The sequence below is a fragment of the Netta rufina genome (assembly GCF_964035555.1).
Source record: "Netta rufina genome assembly, chromosome: 7".
In the NCBI taxonomy this organism is placed as follows: Eukaryota; Metazoa; Chordata; class Aves; order Anseriformes; family Anatidae; genus Netta; species Netta rufina.
Window position 1 is genome coordinate 16,945,395 of NC_140130.1, and position 22,920 is coordinate 16,968,314.

General features: G+C 43.9%; 1 protein-coding gene across 7 annotated transcripts in view; it reads left to right on the forward strand.

Annotated features, from left to right (window-relative positions):
• Positions 1-22,462, forward strand: part of SORBS1 (sorbin and SH3 domain containing 1) — a 163,667-nt gene extending 141,205 nt beyond the window's left edge. For 5 of the 7 annotated variants that reach the window (XM_084289898.1, XM_084289899.1, XM_084289896.1 and 2 more), the window contains 12 exons: positions 2,773-2,858; positions 4,510-4,677; positions 6,216-6,262; positions 7,603-7,717; positions 7,815-7,940; positions 8,799-8,993; positions 10,916-11,644; positions 13,078-13,194; positions 17,722-17,781; positions 18,407-18,597; positions 19,390-19,502; positions 20,317-22,462. In XM_084289898.1, coding sequence (XP_084146024.1) covers positions 2,773-2,858; positions 4,510-4,677; positions 6,216-6,262; positions 7,603-7,717; positions 7,815-7,940; positions 8,799-8,993; positions 10,916-11,644; positions 13,078-13,194; positions 17,722-17,781; positions 18,407-18,597; positions 19,390-19,502; positions 20,317-20,384 — 2,015 coding nt within the window. In that variant the 3' untranslated portion in view covers positions 20,385-22,462. Of the gene's footprint in view, positions 1-498; positions 2,020-2,772; positions 2,859-4,509; positions 4,678-6,215; positions 6,263-7,602; positions 7,718-7,814; positions 7,941-8,798; positions 8,994-10,915; positions 11,645-13,077; positions 13,195-17,721; positions 17,782-18,406; positions 18,598-19,389; positions 19,503-20,316 lie in introns of all 7 variants that reach the window. The other 2 variants (XM_084289901.1, XM_084289902.1) reach the window with 2 other exon arrangements.
• The last annotated feature ends 458 nt before the right edge of the window (positions 22,463-22,920 follow it).

Consider the following 22,920-nt stretch of genomic DNA (forward strand, 5'->3'; position numbering starts at 1 on the left):
AATGTGGCATGCTTGTGCTTGCACAGTCAGCCCTTGATTTTCTTCTCCCTCTCAGGAATAAACTCTTTGGCACATGCACTGTTGTGAGACCATAGTAGGTGTGATTACAGGCTTGGTGCATTAAGCCGTTTTTGCAATGTTAGTGCCTCTGCATTCGTGCTGACACCCTGATCCTGCCCAGAGTTCAGCCGCCCTTTTTCATAGTGCCACAGCTCCCCTGGAAGCTGATGATGCTCAGCACTTTTTAGGAGGGTACCTTGAAAGTGCAACAGGCCTGTTTCTGGCCAAGCCTCTCAGCTTAGAAACATTAGCAGCACTTCACCTACTCCTGTAAGTGCAGCTTGTTGTGCGGTGTCTTCCTGCTTTTCTTTATGTTTTGGAACTTTGTTTCTTTAAAGTGCATTGTATGAAATCCAAGCATGTTCTCTCTCCTTTCTCAATAGCTTTCTAGCACTTAAGCTAACAGGTTGTATTTATTTTATTCTGCATGCTTACCAGTGGATCGTAAAGGTGGGAATGCTCATATGACTGCACCCTCTTCAGTTAATAGCCGAACCTTTAACGCTAGTCATACCGGTATGTTAGGTCACTCATGTAAAAATAAGAAGCCCTTATCAGCTGCAAAAGCCTGCATTACTGAAATCCTCCCTTCCAAATTCAAACCCAAACTAGCAGCTCCAGCTGCTCTTGTGCAGGACAAGAAGGGTATCTTGCTATCTCATGAGAAAGCTCAAAGTTGCGAAAACCTTCGTAGCTCCATTGCCTTGTTTGATAATAAAAAAGCTTTTATGGTAGACATAGGGGAAAGCATAGAAGACATGTTGATGAAGTCGAAGCAGGAGTATGCCATCAAATCTGGCAGTACCATGAGCCTACAGGAGTATGGCACCAACTCTAGGAAAGGCTACCTGTTCCCTGCCTCCAGGAAGAGCGGGATGGAGTTCACAATGCTGTATAAAGACATGCATCAGATCAACCGGTCCAGGATCAATTTGAGCACAGTCTCCTCCTGCAGTGTGAGAGATATCGCGTCTCAGTTTGAGAATGAAGCAAAGGACAGGATGGAGCACGGCCTTAGTAGAGAGGATTCAGAGCAGATCCCCAAACACACCGTTTCCTCCCGTATCAGTGCCTTTGAGCAGCTGATCCAGAGATCCCGATCAATGCCCGCGCTTGATTTTTCTACCGGACCAAGCAAGTTCACCACTTCTCTCCAATCTAAAACTTGTCTGAGTTCTGCCTACTCCGCAGAGTTTCTTCTGGATTTGCCAAAAACACACCGAGAAGAGAAGGATGCCACCAGCTTGGCAGACAAATCCTCCCGCTCCTGCAGCAATGTGGAGGACACAGCTTCGGATGTCAGTGATGCCATCCCTATGGACACACTTTCAGTTTGCACAGATGAGATAGATCTCCTCTCAAACGCATCCAATGACAGTGGTGGCAGCAGCAGCAACCTCAACGGACCTCAGAAGCATAAAATCAACAGATGCAAAGGCACATGCCCAGCTTCCTACACCAGGTTCACTACCATCCGAAGGCATGAGCAGCAGCAGGCCTCCAGGAACCCTGATTCCAAAGGGGATATCTTTGGGGACAGACACACACTCCCCAGAAATGTATACCTGATGAGCCCACTCCCCTTCCGATTGAAAAAACCCTTCCAACACAAGTCCAGCAGGACTCCACCCCCAGGCTGCCTGGAAACCCAAGCAGTGCCCAGGCCCGACAGCCCAGATGACCCCATACAGCTGCAGGGGAGCACAGGAGATGAGAGTCACCACTCCCAGCACAGACTGTGCTCCAGAAGCAGGCCTCTGGCTCCCAGGCGCCTGTCTTCCTTTGACATTGTGGAGAGGCTTAGCTATTTTCCCACCAGGGGATCTAGCCGAGATAGCTCCATGGGCCGGTCTGATACTCCTGACTCCTTACACAATGGGAACCCAGTCCCATATGCTCTATATCACAGCTTGGACACAAACAACAACCCGCAAAGTGAACTTGGGACGTACCTAGGAGGTGGCTTTTTGTGTTCTTTACCAGTGTCCCTTCATCTGTCTTCTTGCTTTCCTTTCTCCTCCCCTTTTCTTCCACAATCCCTGCATTTTTACCCCCCATCTTTGCATCCCCTGACTCTCTATTTTTTATTTTATTGTATTTTTTTTGGTATGTCTAATGTCCTTTGCGTGTCTTGCTGAGCATTCTTGTTCAGGACATATTAACAGCTGCACTTCTGAGAAACGATTTCTGCTGCCTTTCTAATCACATCGTGTTCAGTTGGTCTCAAGCAGCTCCTGGGATGCAAGAATCTCAACATGAGTTATTTCTAGTCCTATATCATTTGCAGACATGGGAGTATAAAACAAACCCAGATGATTTGCTATAAGGAGCAGTTTCTCAAGGTCATGTTGTGTGTGTGTTTGTGTGTGTGTGTGTGTGTGTGTGTGTTAAACTTTTCTCAGTAGTAAAATGCCAAATCATATTTTGATGGCAGCAAATCTTTTCTTCACAAAGTCCTTCTGTGTTTTTACTCTTTCCCGTACCTTTATTTTCTTCCTGGTTTTGGATCTTTGTTAACAAGTATAGTCCAAAAGGGAAAAAAATGAAAATGGTTAAATTATCAACATCTGATTGGCAATTTGGTCAATGGCAATTGAGAATCCTTACCGTTGTAATGGAAGCAAATTTTTAAAATATATTTATTTTTTTCCTTTCTGGTTATGCTAGATAAATCCATCTGTATTTTAACTTCCTTATGTTGTTTCGAAGTAGATTCAGAATCACCAAGGCATTTTGCACCATTTGATTACATGGAAACTCCCGAAGAAATTCTCCGCAGACGCTATGATGATAAAGAGGTAATAATGCCTATAATGCCTTCTTTTGTGGCCTAGTAACAGTTGCAGCAGCTCTACATGCAAGAAATAAAGCAGTAACTCTTTTAGAAGGACAACTTATATGTGCATTGATATGTATGTTGGAAGTTAGAGCAAAAAGGTAGACCTAGTATGTTTTATTTTTAATACTACTTTTGCCACTAATTTACTGTATAATGTGTAGTCCAGTTTAGCTTTTATTCAAAAAGAACCTGATAGTTCTTATCAATTGCACAAAGCAATATATGGGGGCTTTAAAAATGTATAAAGGCTGGAGAGGTATGTGAGATGCGGTATAACACCTCGGTACTTGCAGATAAAGCTGAAATGGTATTTCTACAAGTGAATTATATTTTTATAGTTCTCCACGAAAGCCACCTGAGTCAGTATTAATCAAGCTGGTCAGAAAGGGTTTATTTTCATGCAAGTGTCCTCAGGTTTTGAATAACAAATGTAAGGCGTATCAAGCCACCAGGAAGTGTGAAGCTTTTCCCCAATGCAGATTAGAATTCTTTGATATCTCAAATTGTCAACAGAATGTATCAGCCCTTTTTGAAATGGCTAGGTGTATGGACAAGCTGAAATACTAAGAGAGCGACAAAGGATGTTCAGCACTGACCGTATTCAAGTTGGGTTAAAGAAATTATAAAGTGATTGCGTTCTAGGGAGCTTGTTTAATAAATAAAAACAAAACCAAGTAACAATTTTACTGAAGAATCATGTTACCTTTCTGAGTTCAAATAATGTTTGTGTGGGTTTTGAAATGTGTGTAAAATCTGTTCTTAATTCTAATGTGAAAAATATACCTTTAGCTTTCTTCTCCCATGAAACAGTAATCCCCCCACTGCCAAAATCCAGCAAGAAAGCTCATGTAAGAGCACAACTCTGAGTTCACTAAGACATGCTGGCTTCAAATTCTAAAATCATTCAGTTGGAAGAGACCTACAAAGGTCATCAACTTCAACTGCCAAATGAGTTACCAAAGAGCCTAACTCTTCAGCCTACAGTCAGCCCCAAAACGTGCAAGAACCCTTCTGCATGGTTCCCGAGAATTCTCATTTCCATTAATGTGCCAGAGCCTAAAGAAGTCCAAAATATTTCTGTGGGGTTTGTTTATTTTATGAAGTGTGTTACATGAACCCAAAAGGAAGTATGGGAGAATCTGATACCTGAAGGTGGGTTAGGCACTCTCCCAAGCTCCTTTCAAAGCTCAGAGGGGTTTGGTGCCTCAACTTACCTGGGGATCTGATTCAGGTCTCTTGGAAGTCGAGAGAAACTCCTTATTGGCTGGAGGGGGTGTTGCATCAGCCCCCTGCATTATCAGCAAGGTTCGAATTTTCTTAGAAGTTCCCAAGACCTGGCCAAAACTTAGAAAACCTCATTGACTTCCATCAGTGTTGGATCAGATCCACTGTATGAGCTGGATTTCTGTTATGTGATAATGGGAATGTACTTTTGTGCTTGCTAAACCAAAGGGTATTGTGTAATTAGTAGAATCAGTGTTTTATGTTGAACTGTAAAGTTCCAGCTTTTTGCTGGGACCTCAGGAATTTTATGCAAGTCACATTTGTGGCAGCTTTCAAATGGCCTTAACTAGATAATTTACTGCCCATTTTATGCAATTTTATGGCAGAAACTTTTAGAGGACCAGAGACGGCTTAAACGTGAGCAAGAAGAAGCTGATATTGCAGCTAGAAGGCACACAGGGGTTATTCCAACGCACCATCAGTTTATCACTAATGAACGATTTGGGGACCTCCTAAATGTAGACGATACAGCAAAGAGGAAATCTGGGTCAGAGGTCTGTTTTAGTTACCTCAGTCTGCTGCTTGACCCAAAGCAATATTTGCCTCTCACAATGTTGTGCTGTAGGCCAACATTAGCTCTTCGGAGAATGTCGTTTGTTTTTTTTATCCCTTTTCCCCTTTCCCATTCTGGCTTCATTTAGAACTGCTTTGACTCTTGTGCCTGGTAATTTAATAGATATCTCTATACCAAGCTGCATATGTTAAAGCATGCCTGCTGAGAATTGCTGGTGCACACCTGTGATGCATGCCTTTAAATATCAGCTACTTGTAGTAAATCAAAGGCATTCTACATCCTTTGCATCATATTGCTACATCGCCTTCTTGTCTGTGCCTTATGCTTAGAAACTTCATGTCTTGTTGATTCTGGCCATGCGACTGTTTCATAGTTGTTGTGGTTTTTTTTTTGTTTGTTTTGTTTTTTTTTTAAAAAAAAAAAAAAAAAAAAAAAAAAAAAAAAAAAAAAAAGATTGTTTCTTCTCCTATCTAAACATGCTTAATGTCCTTGGGAAAAAAATGGAAAAAGTCTCAGCATGTTCCACTGAGTACAACCTGGTCAGTCTTTCTGAAAGAGACAAAGGAGGAGATAGATGTGTTTTTTTTCCCTGAGCCCGAGGCAGTTTTCCCTAGACTCTCCCTGGATGTTAGGCCAGGTGTGCTGGCCACATGCTATCTCCTGCCTTACGAATTGCTGCTGTGGCTCTTTACAGCTCCTGTGTTTCCCCAGAGGTGCAGCACAGTGGCAGTGGGTGAGGTGGTCACCATGTGGATGGAGTACATTTCTCTGCCCCTTGTTTACATAGCTTCAAATGCAGTTGTGCCATATAAATGCATCTACTTCTTATTTTATGCTTCATTACCAAAATGACTTTTAAATTGTCTGAGTATTCAGTAGCTATTAGAAAAACAGCCAGCTAAATCATGTTTTGAAGCCTAGGCCTGCTGTCATCATGTCCTCTTTGGCTTTTTAGCCACTGAAGATGTTTTTTATGCACAGGCCTAATTTATTTGTACTTCCTCCTCACCTTCGTCTCTTTGCTACCAATCCATACTTGGATCACATTGCAGAATTCGTCAAGGCCAGGTAATAATCAGTAAAGAGCCACATCAAATAAAATCTTTTTTTTTTTTTTTTTTTTTTCCCCCCCTCAGCTGGTTAATTTTGCTTTCTGATTCAGACACTGAGGGGAATTTTTTTTGAGTCCCGGTAACTGTAGTTACTGGAGCAGCTCTTGTTAACCAGGGTTTGTCAAATTTAAACATTTACTGCTGTTAAATCCCTTTTCTTTAGAGCATGAATTATGGTTATACCAAAAGTGTTATACCACTTTTTGCCTTGGCAAGGGAGACCCATCCAGCATATTTGAACTGTCATACCAGTTGCACACCACCTTGTAGCAGAATACCTGCATTCAACATCCTTCCCTAGACTAATGGTAGCTATAGAAGAGTTTGGGTTGTTTTTCCTTAGAAGAGGATGGAAACCCTAATTATTATCTTAATGTGCTAATTATTATTTTTTTTTTATCTCTAGATGAGACCTGCTAGAGCCAAGTTTGACTTTAAAGCGCAGACGCTGAAGTGAGTATAGCTTGTTACTATTGCTTTTGGTGTTCTTCCTCTGTCTTTTCCCCTAGGATGCAGCATTTATGAAGTTTCATGCCATTGGATTTGAGTGTGTCTTTCCAGCAACTCAGTCGAAACAAAGTTCACAATATGGCAGGTGAAAGTAACATGAATCTTGCAGGTCATAGCCTGTAATGGTCCTTTAGGAAAATGTCTTCTTTCTCAGGGTCAGCAAGAGATTTAAACAGGTGCCTAGTTCTAATCATGTAGCTGGGCCTTTGACTCAGGATTTTCCTGATTCAGGAACTGTAAGGATACAGACTGGTCACTGCTCCCCTGATATCTGTGGAAAAACTAGCAGATGTTTCTAGTGGCATTGTACCTTCAAACTCTGTTGTGGTCCTTGTGATGAATCAAACAAGAACAAGAACCTTACTTTTTGCATTTGCCTTTTCATGAACCTGGAGAGTCTCTCATTTTAACATGGCTAAGGAGGGAAGAAAGAAAAGCAGATTTCAGTGAAGGAGCAGCTGTTTTCCTTCTCAGGTGCTAACGCCCTGGGATGGTTTTGTTCTATGTTCTATAGGTGATGATTTGTAATGATTTACACAACATCTCCCCAGGACCTGTAATAAAACTGAAGCAAATGTAAGGATTAACTGATGTATCCCTAGAGGAGAACATACCAGAGTACCAAACAAAAATAAAGCAGAGCTTGTGAAAATCGTGGTAAGAAAGGCTGGGTTTTCTTGTGAGTACCCATGTAGTAGGTTTATAAGCCTAGTACAAGCTTCCCACAGTGGTTGTTCCTCAAGGTGCAGATATTGATAATTTTAGCACTGAAGACTCTGGGTTGAAATCCCAGTTTTTAGGCCAGGTGAGGTCAGTGGTTGTACTGGCTGACCATAAGCATAATAAGGATCAACATTTGTGTGTGAGAGAGGTCATCTAATCAGAAAATTAGTTTCCATTAAAATCATGTGTCCTTTTCGAAGGCTCTTGTGTAATGCCTGTTTTCAAAACAGGAATTGAGCACAACTTTCAGTCCTTCCATATCCAACACAGAAACCAGCCAGTGGCATCTGTTGCTTGAGTTTGACCCCAATCCTGCTGGGAGGTTGTGTGATCAGTAGGGCCCTCATAGGTCTGCTTTTTTGACACGATTCAAAAGAACAAGAGAGTCCCTGCACATCGCAGTGTGAACAGGATAATAATTCTCAGCATGTAGCTTTCACTTTGGTTGGAGTGTGATATATCAATAGGGCTGATGCAGATCTTGGTACCTATGAGCTGCTGGACAGTTAACACATCTGATCTTCAGTGATATTCTGATGGAGTGCTTGTGTTGTTAACAGGGAACTTCCTCTGCAAAAAGGAGATATTGTATACATTTACAAGCAGATTGACCAGAACTGGTATGAAGGTGAACACCATGGCAGAGTTGGCATCTTCCCACGATCATACATAGAGGTAGCTGGAAATGTTCTCTTTTCTCACTCCCTTTCTCTAGTGACCACTTCATGAACTTTTTGCATGTTTATCACTTGATTTTGTTTGTTCATTCTAGCTCCTTCCACCAGCTGAGAAAGCTCAGCCCAAAAAGCCATCACCATTGCAAGTATTGGAATATGGAGACGCTATTGCTAAGTTCAACTTCAATGGGGACACCCAAGTGGAAATGTCCTTCAGAAAGGTGGGATTTCTGTTGTGCTATTGAATTGAACCCAGACAAAAGTGTTGTTTTTCTTTTTTTATGCTAGCAACTTGCAATTTCCAAATGAAAGCTACAACAAGATCAAGTGTTTAGTGGTCTGATCCTCCCCAGTGGAGATGCATACAGTCATATGAAAATGGTGATTTGACAAGAAGAAAGCTGTTTTCCCCTTCTTTTACTCTACAACCTACATTGTTAAGCAGAGGCAGGCAAGGTTCTGTGGTGCTGGAGTGACTGCCTACGTTTGATTGCAGAGTCAGAGAATAGGAATGGGTTGTGGAATGGCTGTTCAGAGCAGTCAGGCATGTTTACAGAGAAATGCTATTTAATCTCTCAACCAACTCAAGTTTTTTTGATGATCAATTTATATCTTGTCAGCCTTCTTTTCATTGTAAGTGAAGGTGGCACTTGTAGTTTATATTAAGAGTCTGGAAGTCACTTCATTTGTCAGCAAAACATGAGAGATCATACAGACACCTAGTTTAAACTGCAGACTGGTGCTTACTCCCTGTACACCTCATACCCCTAAAGGTCTCACAGTCATTCAATTTTTTTATGTGGCTTTAGTACATATAGTCTTGAAAACATGAGGTAAGTGTAACTGAGTCTGTAGGCAGCATGAAAGAGCACCAGAAGATCTGCATCTCCTTCTCTGAATAGACAAGTATCATTCCCACCCAGAGATTAGTGTAAGAACCACATAATTTGGGCATAAGGGAGGCTGAGAGCCACAGATTATTTTAAATCATCTGCAGCAAGATTAAAAGCGTAATATGCTTTGGAATGATCATATGTTAATATGTTGAAGTCAGAACTCCATTGCCATTCTTTCGACAGGGTGAAAGGATCACATTGATTCGACGAGTGGATGAGAACTGGTATGAAGGAAGAATCTCTGGCACCGCTCGCCAAGGCATCTTCCCCGTCACTTACGTGGAAGTACTCAAACGGCCAGTGGTCAAGAATGCCATTGATTATCCAGACCCACCTATGTCCCTCTCCCCTAACCGCAGCATGACAGCTTCACCACAGGTATTTGGACTGGCTGCAGCCAGTTACTGCAACTTGTGGAACAGAGGGATGTTGCCATTATTGTGCAGGAAACAATAGGTGGGAAAAGATCTAGCTAACACTAGTGATCTGCACTGTAAAGCCCTTGTGCTCCCTGCAGGATGCTGAAACTGCAGGAAGAGGTGATGTTTCATTTACCAGAAAGGTTAATGAATGGGTAATTTGGGGATTTGGACATTCAGTTTTTCTTCTCTGATCTGTAGCTTGAATTCAAGCCAGGGCGAAAGGGCTATAGTTAATAGCCATCCGAATAAGTTTCACTGCCAAAGATGGAATGAATCGGTGATCCAACCTCTCCTGAGTGGGTGTTTACAGGCCTCCACTGTGATGAGTGGATTTTTTATTATGATTATTAAAAGAGCATTATCATGGACTGTTATGTGCCATAGGAGCTGTTACTATGGATCCCAGTCGGTTTGAATCGTGCCATACCTTTACTCCAAAATGTTCCAGATCAGGACCAAGATTTTAGGAGACAAGGTCACGAGGGTGTGCTGCAGTATTTGCAACTCTTGCTAAATGAGCTCAAGTTTAGAGAGCAGACCTCTCTGGGATCTCTCATGATTTCACTATAAACCATACTACAGTTCAAACCAGAAATCAAAATAGCAGCAGATAACTGCATGGGAAATGTTGGAATCCCAGAACGTTTGCCATGGAAAAGGTGTCAGGGAGGCAGTGAGTCTCTAAATCCCTTTGTTTTGCTCTCATTCTGCAAATACTCACACTTTCGAAGGTCAGCATACATGTCGAGGATGTGTCTGTGAGGTTCTGGTGCATCCCTTTTCTCACTTGGGACTGAAGTAAGGTTGTTCTGAGGTCAAGACTGCAAGGAGTGAAAGTTGAGAATTGGGATCAGGAGGAGGGGATGTACAGTACAGGACAGACGGGAAAGACTTCTGTGACTCAAGCCTGGAGTTTGTGTGGATTGTCCCTAAAAGGAGTGGTTTTATTCTTACCTCCTGTGTAAGGAGGAGAGGCTTGTTGCTTCTTTGGGGTTTCCTGTGAAAGCGGTCCCCAGATGCATTTTTCCATTTGAGCTTGGCAGTCTCTTTGTAGCTGTGGCCCGTCTGCCACCAGCTCTCTGCAAGCTCTTCTCCCTTTGGTGGAAGGGATTGTAACCAACTTTCTTTGGTTTCCTTTGCTACTCCTTTGATTCCTTCTTAGTAAAGCAGTTCTCTTCCATACTTTTCCACCTAACTTGGCAGAGAACTGAGAAACAATCTAATCAGTGCTAATGTAGTTGATCTTACTGATGTTGCTGATAGTAACAGACTAGGGCAGAATTTGGTCCTGTGCTCTACCTTTATAAACATAGGACTTTAATCATCCAGAGTCTAAATAGCCATAGCAGGTTTTTTTTTGATCTGTTTCTCCTCCATGGCTTCAGCAATGCAATTTTCTTGAGGAGCAGGCATTACTTATGGTAGGGTTGGATAAAGTCAAAATTCAATGCAGCAATGAATTCTGACTGCTTTCATAATGTGAGCTGCTGAAGTCCCTGGTATTACTGCCAGGCCAGTCAAACGCTATGTTGCTATCCTGGATGATGGCTTCAACTGCTCCCTGAGGGACTTTGGGCATATGGTAAAAAGTGTAAGGTCTTCCACAAGACATTTTGTGTCTGGAGTACTGGTAAAGACTGGGGAAATGCATTAGGAGCACAGATGAGGACTGGACTCTGTGGTTGGGGTAGCTGTGGACAGCACATTCTCTGACAGGGTGCGCCTGTCCGTGGAAAACTTACGCACATGCTTGATCACAGATCTGCTCCTCTCCATGCTCGCTCACTCTCCTTTTACTTTTGCTCAGTTGCTTTGTATTTTCCTTTCTTATTTTTGTTCATTTCTTTCTTTTTCTCTTCTGCTTTTGTCTCCTTAAAGTCTCCCAGCTCTGAGCTGCTCCATACACCAACTCCTCCGCCTTTGCCTTTCGCACGCCGCGCCTTATCTCCAGAGGTGCAGGCGGTCACATCCGAGTGGATTGCTCTGACCGTGGGAGTGTCTCCTAGCACCACTCCTGCCATAACTCCTCCATTGCCTCCTCCGCCTGAAGCCTCCCTCCCTCACACTGACTCTCTCGCGCCTTCTGCTGCAGCCAGCCCTTCCCCCTCGGTCAGCCTCCACCACTCTCATCTCTCGGGCTCCTCGACTCCCAGGTCCATTAAATCCCCATTGCCCTCTTATTCATCCAGGCCTCAGTCCTCCGCTCGCAGTTCCTATCAGGCCACTCCGCAGAGCGAAGAAAAGTTTGTTGGCTCCCCGTCTCCTGGCGTGAGCTACTCTAACTCCCCTCGCTGGGCAGGTGGGAGCCCTGAAAGCGTCCTCGCAGAGCAGCGTGGCACCCCTGGCAGCCAAGCCTGGCTCCAGAAGACCAGAGAGGGCAGCAGTAACCCCGAGCAGGGTTCCTATGCTGGTCCCAAGATCTCTGTTGAGCGCTGCCTGAAACCGTCCCAGCTAGACATGCATGTGAGCCCAGAAAAGAGACCTCTGAGTTCCTATGAGGACAACCAGTTGTGTCAGGAGCTAATGGCTATTGTGCAGGGAGGTAAAGCAGAGAAAAGAGGCGTGAGGAAAGGTGATCTGGGAAAGTTTCAAAGCGGGGAAAATAAGGTACTTCTCCTGCATGTGTGTGCACTGCTCTGAATCCCTGATTTTACCAGTGTGTTGGGGTTTGCGCTGCTCTGCTGGCCACACAAAGCCAGTGGCTGCCACGTGTCCTGTTGGTGACTGTAAGACCTTCATCCAGGATTCACCAGTGGCATTCACTGGACAGCAGGTCAAAAAATTTTAGAACAGGGCTCAGGAGTAGTGTAGTGAGAATTATTCTAGAGTAGCACAGCACTGACTCAATTGGTCATGTCTAAAGAGGTGACTGTCCCAGACAGTGGCTGTTACCAGATGTGTCAGATCATAGAATCACAGAATGGTTTGGGTTGGAAGGGGCCTTAAACATCGTCTAGTTCCAGCCCCCCTGCCACGGCAGGGACACCTCCCACTAAATCAGGTTGCTCAAAGTCCCATCCAACCTAGGTTGGATAAAAGTATCACGCAGGCCTCATGCCCCTGTAATTCACCACATAGAATACAGGCAATTATTTGATATTCAAAGATTTTCCAGTGTGCAATGGACCATCTTTGGTAATGGGATTTATTTCTTCCCCCTTAATGCAAGCACTTCTTGTAAATGTCAGCCTGGCTTGTGGAATCACAAAAACGATTCCTTGCTGTGGAAGTGCAGGATGGTTGATTGTGGAGTCTGTGCATTAGTGAGCTTTAGTTTTGGATGTGCAAGACTAAGTCAGGGAGGTTTGCTTCTTATCTGTGCTTTGAGTGGAATTTATTAACTTTGCATACCCAAAATGCTGTGACGTAGTCCAGCCCCAAATGCGAATTAGACCAAGTGTTACTTTCCCCCAAGAGTATTTAGGTATGTTACAAGAGGGAACACAGGGGAACCCTCTAGTGGTTTCTACATCTTCTGCCCACAGTCTTCTGCCTTACTTGGCAGCCCTCAGTTGGCTTGGTGTCCATTGTGGGCTACAGCCAGCCGAAATACATGACAGCATCCTCATGCTACCTTGTACAGGAGTGGGAGTTTTGAGAGCTCAACATCATAGCGTTATAAGTAGCTTCTTGAATGCGATGTGATAGCCTCCTTGGCATGCCCTATCTAGCCGATGTTAAATAATGAAGGACTGTGGTTTCTAAGATGACACATTTCACACTGGGAAATCTTAGGACAAATGGCGTGATTTCTGCTTGAATCATAACCAGAAGCATATTGAAAGCTGTGTAAAATCTATGCTGTTTACCATCTGGATGTATTTTTAGCAGCATTTTCTACAGGTGTAACTTGCATGTTCAAAACAGAATGAGGTGGTGAGTTCAGACAAACCAGCTAGGAAACTGCACCTGCCCTTGCATGGAGTTCAGTTTGCTGTGTGTGCATCAAATTTTACTGCATAGCAAATGCTCTTATCACTAGGAGTGATTGTGATAAGAGTGCATGTGCCAAGCTGACCAACTTTTCTTTTCTTCAAAAGACTGCAGACTCAAAAGCATTCTCTTCATCTGCTCCTCTCTCTTCCTCTGCCCTCTCTTCCTCTACTGTCACAACACAGCCACCTCCCAGACTTACACGCAGAGTCAATAAGCCACAGGTAATCATCTTTGCTGATTACTCTTCCATTACCTAGAGTTGTTTCCATGCCACGACATTGTTTTGTCATATGTTTATCCATTCACTGATTCGACAGGTGAGATATTTCTCCTGCCATTTAAGTAAGCATTTTCATTTAAAAAATAAAATAAAATAATTTTAAACAGTTTCCAGGGTGTGCAGAAGGACAGGTATGAGCAAAATCTTCAGCTGGTGCAAACCCGCATAGCTTTGCAAGTCAATGGGTTTCTGCCAGTTTGCACCAGCTGAGGATCTGATTTTCTGTTCCTTCAAAGGATTAACTCAGGACCTTTCAGTTCTTCAGCTGTTGATAGGTTCTGACCTTGCATTCCTACAGCTTGATTTCATTGCAAGGCGGTATCGGTGCTTTGTTAGCAGGAACAATATAATGTAAGGTACTTTGATTCAGCTTTTGTTTAACCACCTGAGATCAGGATTCAGGGCTTGAGTGTCTCAGAGCTGGGATGAGGCACGCTCAGGTTGGTATCAGCTGTGCTGGGGACCTGTCCCAGCCTCTCAGGTAGGATAGCTGTAGTTCAGAGGTTCTCAGCTCAGCTGCTGAGAGCTACAGTCATCTTTAAAGAGGGGCACAGAAGTGTCTGGGTGCAGTAACCAGCTCGACCTCAGCACTGTGTGGTGGCTCTTCCCGGCTTCAGGAAGGAGCAATGCTTCTGGTGACTCCTCAGTCCTTCCAGGCAGCTCCCACACGATGGCGATGTTTGAAACAAAATGCTCAGAATCAGCAAAAAATGGACTGAGGTTGGAGCAGCGGGTTTGGGGGCAGCACTCGTGGCTTGGTCAGTGAATCAAGCAGTTGCTCACACAGAATGAGTGTGGGAAAGAGTTGCCAATTATACTTATTTTCTTGATTGCTTTCTGAGAGAGAGATCCAGTTTTAACCCTGAAGTTTCCCTGTGTCCTTTACTCACCTCATTTCCCATGCTGACTAGCGTGCACTTCTATTTTGGGTGTTACACCTGTATGTAACAGGACTCTGTTGCCTTTTTTTTGAGTTGAAGTCAAGCCAAAATTTATGTTATGTGCCTTGACAATCGGCCCATTGTCAGTGCCAAGTTAAAATTGTTTGACAGTCAGTAGTCTTGGCCTCCTTTCTAGCTCTGAGCCTACAGCTATTTAGGGAGCAGGAGTGGGATTTATATGTGGAAATGACTTTCCCATCACCTGCATGGCCCATACAGAGGCTGATACCTTCAGCAGAACTGCTGCTAATCCCCTGGGGGCCTTCTTAAAGGTCTGTTGTCTTTTCATTGATTGTAATCAAATGAGAAGAGCATTTAGTAGACATGGAAACGAGACATTGCAGACATTGGGAGGGCAGGGCTGTGTCCTCACGAGCAGCTGGATGAGGGTCCTGGCTTTGCCCTGGCAGTGTGAGGAGTCTCAGTCTGGGGACAGCCTGCTCCTTTCTGCTTGTGCAGAGGCAGGCAGAGAGGTGAGTAATTTCACTCACTTTGTGCTGGCAAAAAGGAGAGGAGTGGGCAGAACAGGCCTGCTCGGGCATCAGCACAGACCAGCTATGCTGCGTTCATTACTTAGCACTGCCTCCGTGGTAAGCTTTTACCCCCACCCAGTGGTTTGCTGCTGCTGCACTGGTCCAGCACCACAAGGCTGGTTAGCCAAGCCACAGCTGCACGTCCTGCAGCAGGCACTAGTACCTCACACCCACAGGAGATTCATTTTTCTGCTGTAGACACAGCCTTTAGCTCCTGCTCCTGGGGCCACGGAGTATTTGCGTTAACTCTGATAGCCTTTAGGTCAGGCTGCTGTGCACTGCAGCTTTTTCAGCATCCTTTGTGAGAGCTCTTGGGCCAGCTTTCCCCTCACTCCCACCGGAGCTGGGGTTTGACATGCGCAGCAGTTTTCCTGAGCAGTCCTCCCTGCTCATGGTTCTTTGTCCACATGCAGGAACGTTGCTGCTGCTGTGTGCCTGTCTCTGAGGGATGCCAATTTGTCTGCCTTCGTCCGTCTGTCTTGTTGGTCTGTTCTGCTTAGCTTTCTTTGCTCATGTGGTACTTTTAACTCCCACCAGAAAAGGATTGGAAGACAACACATAAACAAGAGCTGCAACAGGTAGACACCCCCCTGATGACCCTTGATTCTGCTAGGAGGTGGTGAAAGCACTATTGCGTAGCCCCAGGATCTTTCTTCCTAACAGTAAACACCTGCCTGGGGACTCCTGTAGGCTCTTAACATGGAACATCTTTCTGGTATTCCCACAAACCTGTGGTGCTCCTTAGATCCATTCTCAGACCCCATATGAGATGGAAACAGTGGCCAGCTGTGCTTCAGAACCGACTGTCTTGCATATTTGTGTAGTCTGGAGACAGAGACACTTAAGCATCTGCTTAGTCTTAACAAAGCACTTAGTGTGACTGAGAGGGTAGCACTTGGGTTGTCCTGATGGTTCGCGAATGCTTTGTCACTTGTAGGGCCCTCAGTTTAACTGCAGCAGCTGCAGGACTGGATCAGTTTTTTGGGGGAACCTCTGTGTTTTGTGCTTCCAAGGTACCAGGAAAGGGAACGTGGCCAAGTTTCTGATGTTTATAGGCTGTGTCTGCTGGTATTACAGATATAAGCCAGTACCATGGAGCATTCAGAAGTAGTGCTAATTTTTTAGCTCTCAAATAACTAATTTAATTCAGAGTTATTAATGCTTTTTAGAGAAAAGCTGGCCAGGGAGTTCACAAGTAATCAGTGAGAAATGGACCATGCGGTCTTAAGGAGCTCATGGAGCAATTCCAGCTGTCAATGTATTAGTAAGGAGCAAGGAAGCACTTTCTTGAATTTTAAAAAATCGTTCTTACAGCTGTCTCTCACCTCAGACTGGAAATTGGTTTTCCCGGCCACTTTACCACCTGGGTTAGTCTGATCACATCAGATTTGATGCACTATATTCAGTTGCTCTGCACAACATTAATTTTAAACTTCTAATTATTCTGTTAACCTTTCAGGGCTGATGACAGACAGGCAGAAATGACTTCCAGAAATTCTGTCATTATTTCAGGCTTTGAAGACAAATTCCACTGCAATTATCCCATCCCAATGACATTTTATTTTCTCTCTACAGAAATATGCACAGTAATAGGACATTGTGTCTTAGGGCAGTGATCCCAGATCCCAGCCCCAGGCAGCACAGCTGATTAAGGGGGTGTTGTTGTGGGGTTGGGTTGGCTCGGACTGGGTCACAGTCCTTGAGAAAACAGACAGCTCTCTGTTGGAACCATGCCCATTGTATTAGAGGTCCGAGATGCGGTTCAGAGGAGCTCTGAGAACGGGAAGTAGGCAGGGATGAGCTCATCACCCTACACTTATCCAAACTCCTTGAGCATGCTTGTGCTGAAGGTGTCACAAAACATCTTTATCCTCTGCTTCTGCTCAGTGTCAGGATGCCATGAGAAAGCAAGCCTTTCCCTAAGACTGCGGTGCAGCCACAACTTTGAGAGCACAGGATGACAGAAGGGCACTGTTGAAGTGAAGAGGAGGAGGGAAAGCATAAATTTGAGGCATTTGGGTGAAATATTATATTGAGTGATCACAGAGGAAGGCAATGTTCTGTATCTTATCTGGTCCGGTTTGCTAATCGGTACTGCACAGATCGTTAGAACTGCAGTAGTTCAGGCGTCCCATTGACTAGAGCACACGCACAGCATTCCCCTTGCTTTCAGTAGGTGTTCGAATCTACAAAAGCATGCAAAACTAGGCTCTGGATATCTGTGTGGCTGCCTCAGTGACAGTCCCCTTCCCCATAAAACCTCCACCCCCTTAAAGCCTGGTTTTCCTTGCTGTGCCCTAGGACATGTGAGCTCCTGTGAAGAGGTGTGGCTGGGGAGGAAGGCAGAGTCAAAGGTGGTGGTGTTTGGAGCTGAGTTTTCACTCAAGGCCTCCTCTGACCTGGAGCTCTGCCTTGTTTGGGGGATTAACAGAGCAGTTTGCATCTTCACGTGGTACAAGCTAGAGTGATGTTGGTGATGGGGCTATGCTACATTGTGCCTTTTGAGGACCTGAACTGGTCTTTTTTTTTTTTTTTTTTTTTTTTAAGAAGCAAGCAAGTTCTCTCCTGTGTCAAAGTCACTGAGGATTTTTCTAAAACCAGCAGCAGATTCCTCTCAGCAAGTTTGATGCACACAATCACGTGCTTCTGTCCTTGTTTTTCACCCCTACAGGAATGCAACATGATGCTGTGTATCATTTCTGGTTGTAGCTGTGTCCATAATCTTCCAGCTCATCCTCTGAGTCCCTGCTCTAAGCTTCTGTTTCGCTGTCACCTTCCTCTTTGCAGCATCCTGTGTGCTGCATTGCTGTAGCCCTAATGTCTTGTTTAAATGAAAGACCTTGTTGTCCAAAAAGAGTGGTGTTGGGGTGGGGAGGGGAGGAGTTGTTCTTTTTCTTTTGTTGTCTGCACACCATTTATTTATTTATTTTTAATTCTGACCAGTATGACATCTGCTAAAATGTCTTCCTTATCATTTGCTTGGTGATCACACAGCCTTCCCACCATTCATTGAGAGCTGGACCAGATCTCACAGAGTCTGAAAAGAGCTATGTGGTAAGGCCACTGTTTAAATCAGATGTGTAGTCCTAGCCTCTCTTCACCCAGGCAGAAACATCTCAGTAGAGTATAATATGCCAGCACCATTTTTAGCTGCAAAGTAGGTACATTTTTATCTATTTACGTTGTCTTGTTTGCAACGGAAGTGGGGAATTTAGCACTTAGAAAAACTGCCATATTCAACAAGAAGTTGGGCTAATTGTGCTGCCAATCCCTGGATATAAGCTAAATGAAGCCAAATGCATGAATGGAGCAGCCCACCTTGTGGTCTTGAACTGACTTCATAGCATTTTTAATGATGCCACTGCAGAACTAATTGCAACCTCTTATGCTGCTGCTTTTTAAAATATATGTATATGTATTTGTGACAAATCTTCAAACTAAATGCCAAATTCTTCTGTATCTTGCCTGTTTTTCCATGCTTACACCTGGATCCCTTCTGCACTCCACTACCTGGATGTTTACCTGGATCTACAACTTTTTTCTTTTTTTTTTTTTTTTTAACTGGACTTATGTACTGCATCTGGAATGTCCCATCTCTTCCTGTCTATATTTTCCCCTCCCTCCCCCCTGTTGACTGTTCTTTGGGTGTTCTTGGATGTCAATGCTGCCTACCACGCAGGAAGCTGTTTGCAATGAGATCATAAACATTGCAGAAAAGTCTGTTCATTACTGCAGTACTATTTCTCAGCCTCTTGACTCTCGCCACAAGGTGACCTCTAATGACAATAAACCATCTCTCATCATTTCTCAGCAACCTCAAGCACAGCAGCAAGGAGCCAGCCCTGACAGAAGTCATACACCACGAGACATGTAAGTCCTTTTGGCTCCTGTCTCTTCCAGGAGACTTGTCTCTTACTGGTGGTGAAGATGGGGTGGTGTGAAAGCTTCAGCATCTCAGGGGTTACATTCAAATAATGGGAAAGTGACAGCTTTTTTTTTGAAGAACAAAAATAGCCACATGATCATAGTGAGAATTCTAAAACTGGGACCTTTTTGTCTGTATACCACCTGAAGCAATGACCTCATGATCCAAGACTGGGTCGCCTTTGGGCTCTTGATTCATGCTGCTTACAGAGGCTCTCTCACTGCCTTCATATCTGAAGCTGGAGGTGAATTAGCATCCACTAGCTACACCTGGCTCATACGGCATGAATCATTATGTTCATCCCTTTTCTTAGCTTCTCACAGCACAGTGAGCAGTCCCAACACCAGCCACCTCATGCATTGTTGGCTAGGTCCAGGGGAAAGTATTTGGTTTAATGATCTGAGAGACCGAGGCTGAGATCTTCAGTGGTCTCTGTTGGGTTTAAACCTGAAGCTGCCATTAATCTCAATGGTGTGTTTCACTGTCGGTTTTGAGAGAAGTAACCTGCACTGTGCACTGGTGACTGAAGTTCACTGACAATTGGCTCCTAAAATGAGTCTTTACTTCCCCCAGCCTCCTTTCAATTCTCCTGTGAGAATTGAAAGTCTCACATCAGCTTTGTTTTCACTCCCCACAGCCAGGGGACCCATGCATCCACCAAATTTGCCCAGAAATTTCTTAACAAAAGGATGTCAGAAAAATCCAACAGCTAACGTGTGCTATTTTTCTGGTTTCAGAGTTAGCTACCAAGCCCTCTACAGCTACACTCCTCAGAACGATGATGAGCTGGAACTGAGGGATGGTGATATTGTCGATGTCATGGAGAAATGTGATGATGGCTGGTTTGTGGGTAAGTGTGACACTTGGCAGGCAGCAGGGCTCTTTGAGATGCAGATGAGCGATTTTGCAGAGCATCTAGAAGATGCTTTCACCTGAAGAATCAAAAGAGGGTGAAAAAAATCAACTCAACTTTTTTGGTGGTTTCTCATTTTTTCACACCAAGAACGTTAAAATTAGGCTGCAGGGTGATGGAACTTTGTTTTCTTTGCTAGCTGTCTAGATTTTCCTTTTTGTACCTTTGATTTCCCTTTTCCTCCTGATCCTCCTTGCTCACACAGATAGCAGAGCAGCAGAGGGAACCAAGGAAAGCTGGATTTCTGTATCTTTTCCAAAGCTGAGGGAGCTATGATGAGTTACAGAAAGTGGCAAGTAGGGGACAAAGGGAACACTTGTACGGGAGTTGCAGTCCCTGGAAACCCAGCCTCCTTTGTAGATGTGTATTTAGCAAAATCTAACCCTGTATCTTCAAATAGTCAAGTCTGGACAGTGCTATCTGTCTCAGCAGTGCAAATCTAGGCTCATCCTTGGTTGTTGAGGAAGATTAGCTCATTTGAACTGGTAGGAGTTTGGCTCCTAGACTATAGGCCCAGAAGCTTTCACCAGCACCCTATCCATTGTTAAAAGGAAAGATCAAAGATGATGATTAGCAGAACTAGTTCTGATCTCTTCTATACCAAAAGGCTCTTTGGCCCAGACTCCTATTTATTTTTAGAAAGCAATGCCTGGAAGCAGAAAGGGCTGCCCTCTCAACCTTGTTAAACCCCTAAATCTTCCTTGCATGGCTCTGTCTTACTCTGGCTTCCGTGTGTTTTATTTTGCTACAGGTACGTCCAGGAGAACAAGGCAATTCGGCACCTTCCCAGGCAACTACGTGAAGCTTCTGTACCTGTAAAGTAACAGCGATCCCACAGTGACAAAGATGGGGTTGTTTTCCAGGTGGTGTTTTTAATCAGCAATGAAAGAGACAATTTATGAATGTAATAGACAGGAGACAAAGTGTTAGGAGGATGTGGTTATGTGGTACAGTATTGAGTTGAATGTGCAGCCCTGCTTCCACTGATTCAGGGTATGATTTGTTTGCTGAAGAAGAGACAGTTTCTAGTTTACAGTGCTGCCTTTGTGTATTCTTCTCCCCTCCCCAGCAAGAGTTCTGGTGATAATCTTAATTTGTATGGAGTACTTTACCTCTGAGAAGGCTTCAGGGAAGCAAATGGTATAGGTTTTGTTTGTGTGTTGAGAAATGATAGTGCTTTTGGAAAGTACGCAGCCTTGCAGCTGCTCCCTTTCACTGGCAAGGTTCAGGAAGGCCAGGCTTTCTGCCTTGCTGGAGACTTACTCTGCTCTGCCTTCCATTTCCACAGAAAACCTTTCCTTCATGTCATGCACCTTAAGACCCAGCACAGGCAGAGGATAGTTGGTATGGTTTAACTGCGGAGCTCTGTGTGGAAAAGGAGTTTGGGACTGGTATTTAATCCAGAGAGGTCAGCCAAAACATACTGCAAATGCGCAAAAAGCCCAAACCCCTTCATATACGTAACATATTACCTACTTCTGCAGGGTTTTTTCTTTTGTGCAGGGTGTGTGTGTGCGAGTGTATTGTGTGCATCAAAACAAACCTTTTTTAAAGAGAAATCAGCCTGTTTTTGAAATTTATCTGCACAAAGACTAGAACCAATAAAGAAAACGTCAGTGAGAGCAAATCCTGCTTCTGAGTCCTATGGCTGGTCACTTTCTCAGCTTCTCCTGTCCTGTTGGTAGCCCTAGAGGATTTGAAGCATGCTCTTTGGGATGAAGACTTTGCTTTTTTCCTGGCATTAAATCTTAGTGGCGTTGATAAATCTGAGCAACGTGTCATTGAGGGTGCCTTTTTTTGGGGGTGGGGGTGGGAGGGAGGTGGTTGACAATGTTGATGCTAGATCTCTGATAAATACACGCATTTTGGCCACCTCTTAGTCAGACAAAAAAAGTCTAATCCATTTGGAAAGCTGTGTTTCCAACGGTTATTACCAGTTACAGAGATTTGTATTTCCTTGAGAAAAAAAAAAAACATGGCTTGCCTGTGTGCTTGCCTGTAAACCCACTAAGAATACTCTTTTGATAGACATTTTGTTATTAAGAAAAAGCATAAACAAAACCAGTTCTCTCAGACTCTGCTTCCTACAGTTACCATACAAATAGCAAAGAGTTAGATTGCTATTTTGTCATAAGCCGTATTTAATAATATAAAATGCCTATTTTTATGCTGATGCTTTTATACAGATTTATTAAGAATAACTACAACTAACTGTTAGCACGACTTGCAATATGTTTTGATAAATTAGCCATGCTCCTGGGTTTAAAATCAAGTAGGCTTGTCTTCCGCCTAGGTCAGCGGAAGAGAAGACTCGGTGTCTCAGAAGTTTGACTGTAAATATGTATATTTAACTTTGTACAGACAATGTACTTACCTTGTATAGAAAAATAATTTAAACACATTGAGTGAAGGGAGGAAAAGAAAGGCAGTTGTGAAAGGTTGGGATTTTTTCCACTTTTATTTAAATGATGGAATTCCATGTGTGTTCACATAGAGTTTTAGCACAAAATATCCACTATGAAAAGGTTTCAAATATGACACAAAGTACCACTGTTTTGTTTTTTTCTACAGGAGATATCATTAATCCTTCATCTTATTTGTGGGTTTGTTTTTCTGCTTTGGGTTTGTCCTCCAGTTATTTGCAGCAATATTTAGACCTGTTGTTAAGATTGGATAACACCAAATTAATCTATCCAGCAAGTTAACACGATGATACTGACTGTATATAACCTACTCATGTAAAGGTTTATTTTCTGTTCTTGCTCTTGCCATTTTAAGTTGCGCACACACACGCGCGCACACACACACACCCCACAACTTATTTTTGTGTTGATTTTTGTTTCTTATTGCAGTGGATTACTATTTGATGATTAATAAATGGAAGTATTGAATTACTACTGTGTTTCTTGTACAGATTATTAAATAAAGCCTATTCCTGCTGTTCCTGTAGCAATGCACTTTTGTAACAAAGCCCCCCTGTGGGGCTGTGGCCATACTGAGTGGTAGATGCCTGCCTCGGGTTTTCCCTAGCATCCTGCACCTCCACATCCTGCTTTTCTTAATGATTAAGAAAATTAGGTCTAGAAATGCTGATGGGAAGGCTACGTCTTTAACATGCATCTGCCACCTGAGGCAGGCTCTTGCTCCAGGGTCCTGCACCTGGTCACCAATGTCCTGGTTCAGTGGCTGCTTTGATACTTTTCTGTGCCACTTGTAGAGCATCTTGTGATTTCCAGACCTGCCAGACCCTGCTCTTCGGTGTCAGCAGCACTGCAGGCAGGGGCTGGGGGCTGCGAGCCTTGGGCAGCAGGCCCGCTCCTCAGCTGGCTGCTCCTCCATGTCCGAGCCTTACCCC